At 48.9% G+C, this 14,957-nt stretch overlaps 1 protein-coding gene across 4 annotated transcripts in view; it reads right to left on the bottom strand.

Annotated features, from left to right (window-relative positions):
- Positions 1-579: 579 nt before the first annotated feature.
- BAG6 (BAG cochaperone 6) overlaps positions 580-14,957 on the bottom strand; it is a 68,927-nt gene continuing 54,549 nt past the window's right edge. For all 4 annotated transcript variants that reach the window (XM_040323096.1, XM_040323098.1, XM_040323099.1 and 1 more), the window contains 6 exons: positions 13,940-14,086; positions 12,042-12,098; positions 10,450-10,599; positions 10,189-10,296; positions 9,959-10,105; positions 580-1,091 (listed from right to left, as the gene is read on the bottom strand). In XM_040323096.1, coding sequence (XP_040179030.1) covers positions 996-1,091; positions 9,959-10,105; positions 10,189-10,296; positions 10,450-10,599; positions 12,042-12,098; positions 13,940-14,086 — 705 coding nt within the window. In that variant the 3' untranslated portion in view covers positions 580-995. The remainder of the gene's footprint in view (positions 1,092-9,958; positions 10,106-10,188; positions 10,297-10,449; positions 10,600-12,041; positions 12,099-13,939; positions 14,087-14,957) is intronic.

The following is a 14,957-nucleotide window of genomic DNA, read 5'->3' as shown; positions in this document are numbered from 1 at the left end:
TAAAGCATTGGCTCCTTGTGGGTTAATTTGGAGCATGCGCACTGGGATACTTTCACGGACGGCGCATGCGCCGTTCGTAAAAATCGTAATTTACGTGGGGGGTCACATAAAATTAACATAACACACGCCCACATCTACCACATTTGAATTAGGCGGGCTTACGCCGGCCTATTTAAGCTACGCCGCCGCAACTTTCATTTGAGAATACTGCACTTGCCTGTCAAAGTTGCGGAGGCGTAACGTAAATAGGATACGTTACGCCCGCACATAAATACGCGATTCTACGTGAATCCGGGCCACAGAGTATAGAGGAGTAGAAAAAAAAGAAAAATAGAAAAAATCAATGTTGCTAGTCAATATTTTACGCGCAAATACATACAGGTACGCATGAAAAGTGTCAATTTGAAGCGGTTAGAATTGCATTGTGGGAGCTAGAATTTATTTTACTTGTGTAGGCGCATACTTGGAAATGCGCACATTTTTTTTTTAGCCAGGAATAATGATGTTAAAACATTAGTACCGTGGGCAAGTGCCCTCCAGGTTACAAGTATCAACCTTAAGATAGAACACACAATTCAGTGTCGTCTCAGAAGACTTTTATTGGGTGGGGGGAAAAAAATTAGAGGAACTGTGCGTTTTTTTAAAAGGGAAGTAAAGCAGCCATTACACACGGTGAAAGTCATCCCAGTCATAGCAGTAAGAAAAGTGCATTCTGTTTCCAGGCAATTCTCAGCATGCTGACATCCTGATTTCCCGTGTCTGGCGGACCTGCTGAGTGTCATGATACAGATGCAGAGTTCCATATAAAAGCTTTGTGAGTCTTGTAGCACAATAATAATACACAGGGTGGGGTGGGGGTGGGGACACAGTGAACAAGTAGGAGTCTCGATACGGGGGTAAAAGTCATGTAAGCCATATCCATACAACAGAAATGAGGTACACGTAGGACATTTATATAGGAATACACAGGAGAGGGGTCTTCCCAACCTCCAGGTCTAAGGGTCGCCCTTGAATGCTCTCTGCGTGTTCGGGAATCTCTGAGGATTACAGGACTCATTGTCGTGTAGAATTTTCTGGATATCCTGACAAAGCTGGAATGTAAAAAAAATAAAATAATAATATTACTCTGAACACCTCAATACAATATTACTGTTAGCACATGGCCCAGAGATCTCCTTCAAAGTAAAAGCCCCCAAAACTGTTTTTGGCTGACAAGATCTTGGGGTTGATTTACTAAAGACAAATAGGCTTTGTACATTTTGCAGCGGAAGTCGCATTCTGCAAGGGAATTTTCCCCAGAACTTAATGTATGAGGCAAAATTTCACTTTACAAATATGCAAAATAAATCAAGAGCGCATTTTTGCTTACATATGATGGAAGTCAGAAAAGCTTCATCTCATTCAATGAGCTCTGCGGTGATTTCCCTTGCAAGTGCAACTTCTCTTACAAAACAAACCGCCTATTTGCCTTTAGTAAACCTACCTCCTTGTGTCAGGTTTGGAATGCAGTCGGTCACCTGTTGAGATTTTCCTTCATGTCCCTGTAGTCTCCATATTGGGGTCTTTAAAGCTGATCTCAATGTTTCCTGTCGCTTTAAACATGTCATCATCCCGCCTCTCTGCCTCAGCCATTTAGAGGAATCTTTGTATCCATTCAAAGAATACAAAGCTGCCTATAAATGGCTGAGCGCTTTCTAAAACCAACTCTTAGGCCCCTTGCACACTGGGGCATTTTTCATGCGGTACAGCGCTAAAAATAGCGCTGCTATACCGCATGAAAAATCATGCCCTGTAGTGTTCAATGTGAAAGCCCGAAGGCTTTCACATTGAAGTGGTGCGCTAGCAGGAGCGCACCAAAAGTCCTGCTAGCCGCATCTTTACCGCGGTATAGGAGCAGTGTGTTCACCGCTCCTATACCGCGCCTTCCCATTGAAATCAATGGGAAAGCGCGGTATTAACCCCTTTTCGGCCGCTAGCGGGGGTTAAAACCTCACCGCTACCGCCCGAATATCGCGGTAAATACGACGGTATAGCCGCGCTACAAATAGCGCGGCTATACAGTCACCGCGGCTGCACGCCTCAGTGTGAAAGCAGCCTTATTTTGTCCTGGGTGAGAGACGGGAAGTCTGTCCCACTGTAGCCAAAGCCAAATAAATACAGTACAGTGGAACCTCGGATTACGAGCATAATCCGTTCCAGAAGAATGCTTGTAATCCAAAGCACTCGCATATCAAAATGAGTTTCCCCATTGAAGTCAATGGAAACGAAAATAATTTGTTCCGCATTGACTTCAATGGGATGCAATACCGCATGCGGCCGGAGGCGGGGAGCGCCGGAGAATCTCAGAAACAGCCGAAAAGGACCAAGCACACTTCGGCTGACCTCGGCAAACCTTGGAAAGACTTCCTACCTGAGATTTGCTGAGATAAGCCGTGCTTGTCCTCTGGCTTTTCCGTGCATTTCCGAACGGGACCAATCGGCGACGCCCCCCCCCCCACCTCAGGCCAAAAGCGGTACTGCACATCGCTCTGGCCTGAATCCTGCTCGTATTGCAAGACAATATTCGCAAGCCAAGTCACGATTTTTTTTAAATACAGTTCTCGTATTGCGAAACTCTTGTTAACCGCGTTACTCGCAATCCGAGGTTCCTCTGTACATGCCGTGCCTAAAGTGGACGTTCAGGTAAAACCCAACGCTAAACCTGCTCTACTTACCGATCCGATCACAGCATTAGCTTTGGTGTGCAGGAGAGGCAGCCGGCAATGGAAGCCCCATAGCAAGTCTATGGGTGAAATTCCCAGACATTTCACAGCCGTTGTCAGTACTTTCCTGCACACCGCTTCCACCACTGGAAACCAGAACGGATCAGCTGCAGAATAGGCAAGTACAGCGATTTTCCCTCTGCGTTTTTGGCTTTACAGGGTTATATCGATTAGGTTTAGAATGTGGCAGAGAGCAGGTTTAGGGTTTGGTTTTGCCTGGACTTACACTTAAAAGTCAGTCAGCGCAGCACTTAGTGAAGGAAATAGTTCACAGAAATCAGCTTCAATGAAAATCTTTCTATAGAGAGGCCATTTGCTGCTGTTCATTGTGCAAGTGCTGACTGTAGGTCATGTTGATATTCTTGCTTCAGTATTTTAAGTCACCCAGGAGTACACAGATAAATTCGTGTTACTCTGATTTTCCTGATCTGCGTACTTCCCGTCTCGGAAAGTACTGAAGTCAGAGGGTCGGCATAACAGCAATATAAGCATTTTCAGAAGAAGTCACCAATGGCAGCCCATATATTTCACGTGGGGACGGTATACTTTAAAATATAAAACAAAAACATTGTAGTTGTAAAATGGTGTTGCAGTTGTAGTGATGGTTGGCACAGAGACAGAAAGTAATAGGGAATCATGTCAACTTATCTGCTAGAGGCAGTAACTTTCGTGATTTATAAACCCCCACCACTCGGCACAGCCAGGAGGGCGACACAACTTTCCCTGTTAAGTGTATAACAATGTAGTGGTGTCACTTTTCTGCCACAACCTGCTGATTGAACAATAAAAAGGAAGTGATCAACTCTGCTCACATCCGATTGGATCAAAATGTTGCACAAATACCTCTTTCACACTGGGTCGTTTTCAGGCGCTACTGCACTAAAAATAGCGCCTGCAAACCAACCCTAAACAGCCGCTGCTGTGTCTCCAGTGTGAAAGCCCCCTAGAGCTTTTACACTGGAGCAGTGCGCTAGCAGGACAGTAAAAAAGTCCTGCTAGCCGCATCTTTGGAGCGATGAAGGAGCGGGGTGTATACCGCTTCTCCACCGCTCCTGCCCATTGAAATCAATAGGACACCGCAGCTATACCACGAGCAAGGCGCATTGCTGTGCTTTTTAAACGCTTCCCGGACGCTAGCGGGGGGGGGGTGTAAAACCACTCCCGCTAGCGGCCGAACAGCGCTGTGAAATTGGCGGTAAATCGCCGCTAAAAAAAAAGGATTTTTGTACTCACCGTAAAATCCATTTCTCTGAGTTCATAGACGGACACAGCCTTCATTGACCTTAGGGTTATGCTTCTTCCTAACAGGAGATTTAGGCAGAATTCTACAGCACTTAAGGTGTTAAAAACTTTCCTTCATGCTGCTCCTCCCAGGGGGCGTGGCTCCCCCAGGCATAACCCACACCCTGCTCTAGGAGCCTCAGTTCGTAACAAGCAGTACAAACAAAGGAGGGGTGGGTGCTGTGTCCGTCTATGAACTCAGAGAAATGGATTTTACGGTGAGTACAAAAATCCTTTTTTCTCTTTCGTTCATAGACGGACACAGCCTTCATTGACCTTAGGGACGTCCCCAAGCAGTGTCAAAAAAATTCGAGGGGTGGGAAAAATAACACAGCAAAAACAGGTTACACCCCAAACAAAAACCGGAGTTACTCAACGGAGGAACTCCAACCTTAAACTGCCGCCTGTAACACCCTGCGGCCAATGGAGGCATCCGAAGATGCACTCACATCCACCATATAAAACTTTGAAAAAGCGTGGACCGACGACCAGGTCGCAGCCTTACACACCAGTAACACAGAGGCTTGGTGTCGGAAAGCCCAAGAGGCCCCGATCGTCCTGGTCGAATGCGCCATGACCCGAAAGGGGGGCGCCCGCCCTTCAGGGCATAGGCCTGAAGCACAATCCGTCGGATCCACCTGGAAATGGTGGCCGACGAAACTGCCAGGCCCTTACTGGGACCGGACACAGACACGAACAGCGAGTCCGACATCCGGAACGGAGCTGTCGCCGACAAGTAAACTCGAAGGGCCCGAACCACATCCAAAGAATGTAAAGTGGCCTCCTTCGGGTTCTTCGGCTGAGGACACAAGGATGGAAGAAGAATGTCCACATCCAAGTGAAAAGCCGAAACGACCTTAGGGAGAAAAACGGCTGCGGCCGCAGCACCACCTCATCCTTACGGATGACCAAGCAGGGAGCCTTGCAAGACAAGGCCACCAGAACAGACAGACACCCGTCTGATCGAGGTAATTGCTACCAGAAATAAAATCACCTTTTGTGACAATAAAACAAAAAACCTCCCGAATGTCCTCAAAGGGAGCATCCCGAAGCACTGAAAGGACTAAATTCAAGTCCCATGGGGGTAATGGAGGGCGCACCGGAGGGGCCACCTGCCAGACCCCCTGACCCAACGCACGCACCCAGGAGTGCTATGCCAAGGGTCGCTGCAAGTAAAAAACAGCCAGAGCAGAAATCTGGCTCCTAACCGTACGTAAGGCGAGAGCCTGAACCACTCCCTGCTGCAAAGACAGCAGAATCCTGTACACAACGCATGTACGAGAGTGCCAGTTCATCTCCCCACACACAGAGAAGTAGGCCTTCCATGTATGAGGAAAAAACCTACGTGAGGTAGACCTCCGTGCAGGCAGCACGGTAGAGACCACCGAGCCCAATAGGCCTCGGTCCTTAAGCCCCTGGCTCTCAACAGCCACGCCGCTAAGGCCGGTGGCTGTGAAACAGGGTGGAAGATTGGACCCTGTAACAGAAAATCAATTCCCAGGGGAAGACGCTAGGGGGCGTCTGCCAGCAGACGCACCTGGTCCGCGTACCAGAAGCGACGCGGCCAATCTGGGGCAATCAGGACCGATAGAATCCCTACAGCTTCTACTCTGCGCAGCAGGCGAGGAAGAAGCTTCCGAGGAGGGAAGGTGTAAAGTAGGCGACAGCGACCCCAAGGAGCCACCAACGCGCCTGACGCGTCCGCCCACGGGTCCTTAAACCTGGCCACGAACCGTGGCACCTACCGATATAGAGACGGGACGCTAGAAGGTCCACGTCCGGAGTGCCCCACTTTCGGCACAGACCCCGAAACACCTGCGGGTGGAGAGACCACTCTCCTTGGCCCAGTGCAGTGCGACTTAGGTAGTCGGCTAGCCAATTCCGTATTCCCGGAATGTACCCGGCCGATAGAGCCGGAACGGACCCTTCGGCCCACCGAAAGGATGCGCGCGACCCCCGTCGCTGCAACAGAACTCCGTGTGCCTCCCTGATGATCAACCTACGCCACGGACGTGGTGTTATCGGACAGGATCCTGACCGGTCGGCCCTGTAGATCCAGGGACCACCTGGTAAGGCAAAGCTTGATTGCTCGGAGCTCCAGAACGTTGATCAGTAGGCAGGACTCCACCTAAATCCAGTGCCCCTGGGCTGACTGGGTGCCCCAAGCGCCCCTCCCCAACCGGAGAGGCTGGCATCCGTCGTGACCACTGTCCAGTGGCCTGCAGAAAAATGACTTTCCGGCCCGAAGCACCGGAAACGCCAGCCACCATACCAGGGGAGACATGATCAGATGACTCAACTGAATCTGGTAATCCAGAGATGACGGAAGCTAGTCCCATCGTGACAGCAGTTCCCTCCGTAGTACCCTGGCGTGGAATTGGGCATACGGAACCGCCTCGAAAGAGGCTACCAACTGACCCAGAACCTTCCTGCAGAATCGCAGAGATGACCGCTTCTGGGTCGGCAACTGCTGCACAGCAGATAGCAGAGTCTGAAGTTTTTCCGCTAGGAGAAAAACACTCCCGCCCCGGAGGAATCCAGGACCAGTCTCAGGTATCCCTGAGACGGAATCAACCCTGATTTCAGGACAATCCAGAAACCAGCCGAACACTCGGAGAGCCTGACACGTGATAGACACGGCTCCACCAATGCAGAGCTCGAAGAAGCTCGTAGGAGAATGTCGTCCAGACATCCCATCATAACAAACCCCCGCTGTCACAGCCGGGCCAGTATCGGTACGAGCACCTTGGCGAAAACCCGCCGAATGGGAAGGACACCATTGAAAATGGTCCCCCCCGACCGCAAAGCACAGAATCTCTGGTGGTTTGAGGATATGCAGGTACACGTTCATGACATCCAAGGATGCCAGAAAAACCTGACAAAACAAAACGATGGACTTGAGGCCCAGGATCGACCGGGCCCCATCCTCCATGGGGACACAAACAGAATGGAGTAAAACCCCGAGACCGTTCCAACGAGGGAACTGGCACAATCACTCCCCTGACCAGAAGATCCTGGACAGCCCCTGACGGAGTCAACCGGCGAACCGGAGGAGGCCAGAAGCCGGAGGGAAAAAACCTGTTTGGCAGACAAGAGAGAAACTCAATCTTGTACCCCAAGGAAAACACTTCGCAATGCGAAGCCAGTCTCCCACCCGAGACACGGGCGGGAGCAGACCTTCAGGCGGAAGCAGGTATGTCCGCAGACTTGTTAGGCATGCGGTATCCGGTGCGCTGCTACCCCGCAGCGGGGATTCAAGCACCATGTAGACCTACCCCCACCGCACAGGGCGAGCGAAAAAACGCTCGGAGGTAGGCAAGGAGGGTCCTTGCACAGGGCGAGGTCCCTAGCCCTTCCCAAACCGTGGAAACAGCATGCGCTTACCACCTGTGGCATCCTCAATGATGCCAGTCAGGGAAGACCCAAAAGGACCGTTCACCCTTAACGGTGATCACCAAGGCCACCTTAGAGGTCCTTCTTCCAGCTCCTGCAGCAGGAGCTTCGCCCTTTTAGTCGGGGCCTGCCAGGGCCCCGGCCAGAGCCGGCCTCACCGCCGAACCCACCACCGTGAATAGGGAGCGGGCCACGGCCTCCACTCTCCTATCAGCGGGATCCTGAAATGCAGGAGCCCCTTCCACAGGCAATGTGGTGGCCTTGCGCAGTCTGGACACAGGGGGGTCCACTGGCGGAGGAGAGACCTACTTTTTTTTTTTTTAAAGCCCCCCTCAAGGGGGGTAACGGGTTGCAAAGTTTTTTGACAAACTTTTTGCGGTGCATCCCATTCCTTGTATAACATATAGTCCAAATAAGGAACACAAGGAAACACTTCAGCGATGCGTGGTAGTCTGCTGGTACTGACACGGAGGTGTCTCCGCCACATCCTCAATTTTTAGAGCCTCACGCACCGCAGAAACAAGAGCTCCAACAAATTCTTGCCAGCAACTGACTGCAGCAGAGTCATCCTCACTATCCATAAGGGTTAAAACCCGCAGCCTCTGACATAACAGAACCAGAAAAAAACAGCGATTCGGTGTCATCCCCAGAAGCAGGCTTCAGGGAGGGGGCGCTTTTTTACCCCCCATCCGGGCACTAGCTGCTTCAAACCTGGCAAGAAACCCAGGACAGCCAACATAACAGATGTGGCAGGGGGAGGGGCATTAAGGGTTAACTCAGGCATAGCTTGAGTTCCATAGTGTCAGCGCTGAGTCACCCACCCTGCAAGGCAGGACAAAAAAAAAAAAACACTGGTCACCTCCTTGCTGCTATTGCAGAGCACGGGGGCCCCCGGTATTCACCACCCCACCCAGCTGCAGAGGGAGCTGAAAAACCTCAGGTGTGCTCTGATGTGCTGACTGTGATGTGTATTCACCTCATGGAAGATTCACAGCACTAAAACTGTAACAGCACTAAAACTGACCAGAGGCTGTGCCGAGTCATCTCAGGGAAGAATCACATCGTTACCAAGGAGATTTCCAAGACGGCCGCTGTCTGAGGTAAAAATTACCTCATAGAACACAGCAGCACTGACTGCTTTGTTACCTCAGAAAAGAATCACAGCGTTACCAAGGAGATTTCCAAGACGGCCGCTGTCTGAGGTAAAAATTACCTCATAGAACACAGCAGCACTGACTGCTTTGTCTGTTACCTCAGAAAAGAATCACAGCGTTACCAAGGAGATTTCCAAGACGGCCGCTGTCTGAGGTAAAAACTACCTCATAGAACACAGCAGCCCTGACTGCTTTGTCTGTTACCTCAGAAAAGAATCACAGCGTTACCAAGGAGATTTCCAAGACGGCCGCTGTCTGAGGTAAAAATTACCTCATAGAACACAGCAGCCCTGACTGCTTTGTCTGTTACCTCAGAAAAGAATCACAGCGTTACCAAGGAGATTTCCAAGATGGCCGCTGTCTGAGGTAAAAATTACCTCATAGAACACAGCAGCACACAGCAGCACCCCCCAGAGTAACAACACAGTCCCCCTAACAACACACGGGCCCCGGTGGTAACAAAGAAAACCCAGGAGGCCCCCCTTCACAGCCACTACCCAGTCAGGGGAAGGAGGGAGAGGAAGGGGAGAGAGGAAAGCAGGGCGGACCCTCAGTCGACCTCCCCAGGGAAATCACCAGCCAGACCACTTACCTGAGTAAGGGGCCACTACTTACCTGTCCTGCGACTACCCGGCTGGAGGTATCCCAGACAGAACCAACGTCCGTAAACGGCATGGCTGTCGGCCAGACACACTGTGACAAAGCCATAGAGACCGGTCATATGTGTGCCCTAGAACCAAAGTTCCCCGGCCGCCCCTGGAGCAATGGGGCCTGTCGTGGACGTCCCAAAGCTGAGCTGAGGGCCGGCACACGCTCGAAGGCCGAACATGGGGGGACTACAAGGGTCGAGGACCCAGCCTGTCACCCAGTCGGCTGTTGATAGAAGAATCGCAGGATTCAAAAATGCAGGAACAAAATAATAAAAAAAGCGAGAAAAATCGCCAGAAAAAAACTCCAGAGTCCAGGAACTCCAGAGATAGCCTTGACCTCCTGTCGTTAGGCAGAAAACAAACTGAGGCTCCTAGAGCAGGGTGTGGGTTATGCCTGGGGGAGCCACGCCCCCTGGGAGGAGCAGCATGAAGGAAAGTTTTTAACACCTTAAGTGCTGTAGAATTCTGCCTAAATCTCCTGTTAGGAAGAAGCATAACCCTAAGGTCAATGAAGGCTGTGTCCGTCTATGAACGAAAGAGAAATAGTGTCGCTTTACGGCCCCAATGTGAAAGGGGCCTAAGGGCTGCTGTAGACGAGAGAGAGGACAGGAGGCTGATATTAAAAACAGAATCAGGTACTTATGGTAGCGGGAGTTCCATTTTAGGAGCTCCTCACTTCCCATGCACTCTTCATTGTGAGCTGGTCAAATCTCCTCACCTGTTCTCTGTATCGGCCTTGTACCTCGCTGTTGTCCAACTCTCTCTTCAGACTATCCATACTGGTCTCTGGTTTAGCTCCCGTACACTTCACAGCCCGATTCACAGCGTCAGAGAGGGAGAGGTGAGGTCCTTCTCCTTGCATTGTCTGAAGGAGAAGCCACGATGAAATCACAGTACAAGACAAGACAACAAAAGGCACACACATTAGTCCGGCCAAATTAAGTCTACCTTGCGTCTCTTGGCGGGCATTCCGCTCAGGTAGGCATCACTCAGTGGTGGTTGCTGCTTTAACTTCCTTTGGGTCTGAATGTCCTGCCTAATAACTGGGACCCACTCCTGGATAAGAGGGAGAAGAAACAGTTCTAAACAAAGGATGAGGACAATAACATTCCAAAACACGAGACAAAGACAGCCAATGATGAGAGTTTAACAGGATTCGGTAACGTGGGGGGGGAAGTAATTGACGTGTGATAAGCATATGGCACTCACTGGTGGCACTGCTGCTGCCCATGGCTCAGACCCAGCCTCTTCTTGTTGAGGGAGCTCTGAGTCCGGACATAGAGCTGGTGCTGAAGCCTGAGTGGGCAGGAAGAGGACCTCTTCTACTGTGGTGGCAGGGGCTGGAGAAGAAGCACCCGGCTGTGGGACAGATAGACAGACATGGGTGAAGACAAAGAAGAAAACAGAATAAAGGGAAAGTATTAATGTGTAATATAATGCTACAGAAACATCACAGTCTAAACAAATTTAATTATTTTTTTTTACCTTAAGCAGAACTCCAGGCATAAAAGCTTTAATCTAAATCTTTAATCTAAATATAAATCTCAATAACCACAAAAAGGATATAAATCTATTTAGTGTACCAAAAGCACATGGCTCCTGCATTTACACAATATTCCCTCACCTGGGTTTCACCTTCTAGCACCCTCTTGCCTTCACAGTAAAGCAGAGGTCCGTTTTTTAATTTTAAAAAGTGTGCCAAATGATGTACTGCAGAGTCAGATTATAGTCACAACCATAAATAGGAAGGCTTTCGATAATAGAATTCAGCAGCTACAGTATTTTTGTAGATGCTGACTTTTAACAAGCGGTCCATCGCTATCTTAACTGGAGCCGATCCTACGCCGGGCTTCATCTCCAGCGCCAGCATCTTGGATGTGGGAGCCGCTGTGACCTCCTGCGGATTCACAGCCAGCTCCCCACTGTGCATGCGTGAGATCACGCTGTGCTTTCAGATTGGTCCTGCAGCCTTCTAGGATGAGCAACGTATCCCAAGAAAGCTGGCCAAGCCGACATAATTACCGAGAAGAAAAGGACAGCTGCATACCAAAGGAAAAAAATACAATGTATTTTATTCCAAAAATGACAGATGAGAGCCAGCAAGACAGTGTCGCAGGACCCAGGAGGTGACGCGTTTCACACTGACCACAGTGCTTCTTCAAACCATTTCTTCTCATTTGATCACCGGTGGCAAGCTGTGGTTGGACCCAGCATTTCCAGACTCCATTTCTTTGAACTCTTGACATAATTATTGCCTAGGTGAGAACCGCAGAAGTGGGAGCTGTTAACGGTCAGAAAAAGGTACCCGCCCGCAGGAAAAAATAAAAAACAGCAATTTTGTTTGGGGGAGGGGGGGGGATTAGGATGTGCCCCGCAACTAGGGTTGCCACCTCATCCCTTTAAAACAGAACACATATGAATTACACAGGTTCTGAGGCTAATTTAATGCAAATAAGGCACCAAATGAGTCCAATTACCACCTTAATTAGCCACAGAACCTGTGTAATTAATATGTGTTCTGTTTTAAAGGGATGAGGTGGCAACCCTACCCGCAACAGAGCAAAAACTGGAGTCGCTGCCCACCAAATTAGTATCAGTGAAGTAATGTAAGCCTCACAAACAAATTTCTAAACAGATTTTAGATTCAACAAAATATATATATATAATTATAATAATAATAATAATAATAATAATAATAAGTGAATTTCAAGGTAATTCTGATGCATGGATCAAAGGGTTAAAAATTCAGTTTAGAAACTAAAGTAAAATGCATGTGGGCACCAAGACCTTGTTGGTATTACCTGGGCCTCAGCAGGAGAGGTCTCCATTGGCTGCTCCTGTGGAGACCGTTCTGTATCCTAATGAGATAAGAACAGAAGGACAGAATGAACAGTCATGTAGGAAATCCATGCCAGAACAAGATGTGCCTGGGACTTGTGAAACCAAAGTATCTGAAAGAATAACCATTCTTGTAGCCCCCCAGTAATTAAGAGCAGAACCATATAAATTACCGACAAACCAGTGCTTTGTCCATGTAGGGGAAAACAGGTTCATAGTGGCCACTCCTCCACCATTGAGAGCAAAACAAAATACCTGGCAGATCCAAGTATATGCGCACCATTTCCTTTGTGCCCATGTAACAGTGTTGGTGTTTCACCACTCAGGCACCCAGTGCCGTCATATAGGAAGCAGGGAGACAGACAGCTCTTTGAAAGCGCCAGATCATAGCTTCATATAGAAGGCACGGTGCACAGCTCTTTATACTCCAGATCAGGGGTCCCAACCCCTTGGGCCGCAGACCAGATCCAGTCCTCAGCCCTGTTGCTGACCGGGCCGCACAGCAGGAGATGAGAGGCGACCGTGGTCCACACGTGGCTAACAGACCACGGTCGTCGTTGACTTCCTGCAGTGCGACAACGCCTGTTTGTCCTCTCCCGACTATTGCACCCATCTGGCCGACGATGTCATCCAATCAGCAGGGCAGGAGGAGCAGCAGATCAGAATGGAGAGTTCCTCCCACCCCCTGCCCTGACGATTTGATGACATTGTTGTATGGGCGGGGGAGCTGGGAGAGGAAGCACGAATTGATCACAGCATCTGCCCTGCGAAAGGTACAAGTCCTGTCCAGGGGAGGCAGACATTAGGATAGGGAAGTATCATGTTAGAGAGGAAAGGGGAAGGGGGGGCAGGGGCACTGTGATGGAGGGGGCCGTGATTGCTAGGGGCACTGTAATATGAAGGGGACTGCACTAAAGGGGTACTGTAATATGAAGGGGACTGCACTAAAGGGGCACTGTAATCTTTACAGTGCAGTCCTCTTTACATCACAGCCCCCCCTTTACATTACAGTGCACCCCTTACAGAGCAGTATCTGTTACATTAATGTAAATGGCCCAAGTGTTGTAAATGGGACTGCACTGTAAAGGGAGGCTGTGATGTGAAGGGGAACTGAGGACACTTATATAAAAAAAGGGGGTGACTGCTGTATAGGGGGGCTGAGGACAGACTCAGTGAATGTTGGTTGCCGTGAAAGCAGTCCCTGGTGCCAAAAAGGCTGGGGACCGCTGCTCCAGATAAAGGCTTCATTTAGAAGCAGGGAGACAGCGCTCATCTCTTTGTAAGCTCCAGATCATAGCTTAAAGCTAACACATCATTAACTCTCAAAGCACATAATAAGTCCACCTTTTAAAAAAAAAAAAAAATGTGCATTTATAATTTTTTATTTGTAAGGAGTCTGTAAAAGCATTCAGCAGATCATGGGTGTAATGCCAGGCTCCTGCAGACTCTGTAGGTGTCTGCTCGTAGTAGTTGCTGAATGACAGGAAGTTTAATGAACTACCTAGAGCACTCTTCAAGTGCCCTGGTAGTTAATGGAGAACTACAAGCCAATAGCTGCAAAGGCTGATGATAGTTGTAGTTCACAGATTCACAGGAATCTCTGAATGAATGATGCAGACAAGTGGCCACACACTCTTTGAATTGTGACATGGAGGGGGGTCGGTTTGGGGAGATCCCAAGCGCGCTGTCACAGGGAGGGGGGGCGATCAGGGGAAGAGCAGGCAGATGCTGAACATGTTACACCCTAAATATGGGTTTAACATTACATGTTCAGAAAGGTGAACTCATCTTTTAAACTTAAGGAGGAATCTGGTCGAGACAAATGAGTAAAGGCCTAACGTTATTAAATGTTACAACTTACTCGAGGAGGGTCCCCCACTCTGCGCACGTGCCGCTGCACCTCTCCCTCTGTCACTGGCATTTGGCCCAGAAGAGCTTGCAGTCGCAGGGACAAGACAGAAGTCACCCAGGAAACTAATGCAGGAGAAACATCTGTGGAAAGTCTCCTCTGTAAGAAAAAAAAAAAAAAACGACTCAAGGAATGGTAAAGCAAACAATTGTCAGTGCCAAAACAGATATACACCCTCCCTCTTAGATTGTAAGCTCCAATGAGCAAGGCCCTCCGATTCCTCTTGTACCACGTTGTATTGTAACTAATGTCTGCCTTCATTTTGTAAAGCGCTGCACAAACTGTTGGCGCTATATAAATCCTGTATTATAATAATAATAATAATAATAATAATAATAATCCAACCCTGTACAAAAAGATTGCGCATTGTGATGGTTATCTGATAACATTATCCAATATCCTTAAACATGGCTAGGAAACAGCACATGGTGGCTGATAGTTTTGTTTTATACAACTGAAATCTCATCAGCACACTTTGCATGTCATCATCTTATTGGGGCTACATCTAAAATCATGAAATTAAGAACCTTGGCCATCAAATGAACAGGAAGGGGAAAACTGCCGCTCCAGGGGAGTGCACTGTGCAATCAGTGTCCTCTCAGAACCAAATGGGTGCCGGCAATACACAAAGCAAAACTTGAAGAGGAGATATGGACAGCCGCACACCAGAAAAACCTTAAAAAGGTAGCTTTCAATGGTAAAAGGAAAAAAGCACTACAAAGCACAGCAAGCAGTGGGGTATAAGGCTGACACGTTTCGCACTAGGGTTCAGTTCTTAATCATAGCTAAAAACAAAATGAAATACATTCACCCATCTAAAAACATTGCATGATCCGCTCCTGCCTGTGATAGGCCATCGCTAATTGTGCGTAGTCAGTCAATGGACTGACAGTGAGGATAATCACCTGCAGGAGTGATTATCCATCGAATCTTGCTGCGTCCAGATAGAATTCTTATGAAGGGTCATACA

Source organism: Rana temporaria, chromosome 9 (assembly GCF_905171775.1).
Source record: "Rana temporaria chromosome 9, aRanTem1.1, whole genome shotgun sequence".
Taxonomy (NCBI): domain Eukaryota; kingdom Metazoa; phylum Chordata; class Amphibia; order Anura; family Ranidae; genus Rana; species Rana temporaria.
Note: the sequence above shows the minus strand (reverse complement) of the source record. Positions and strands in the feature narration are given on the sequence as shown.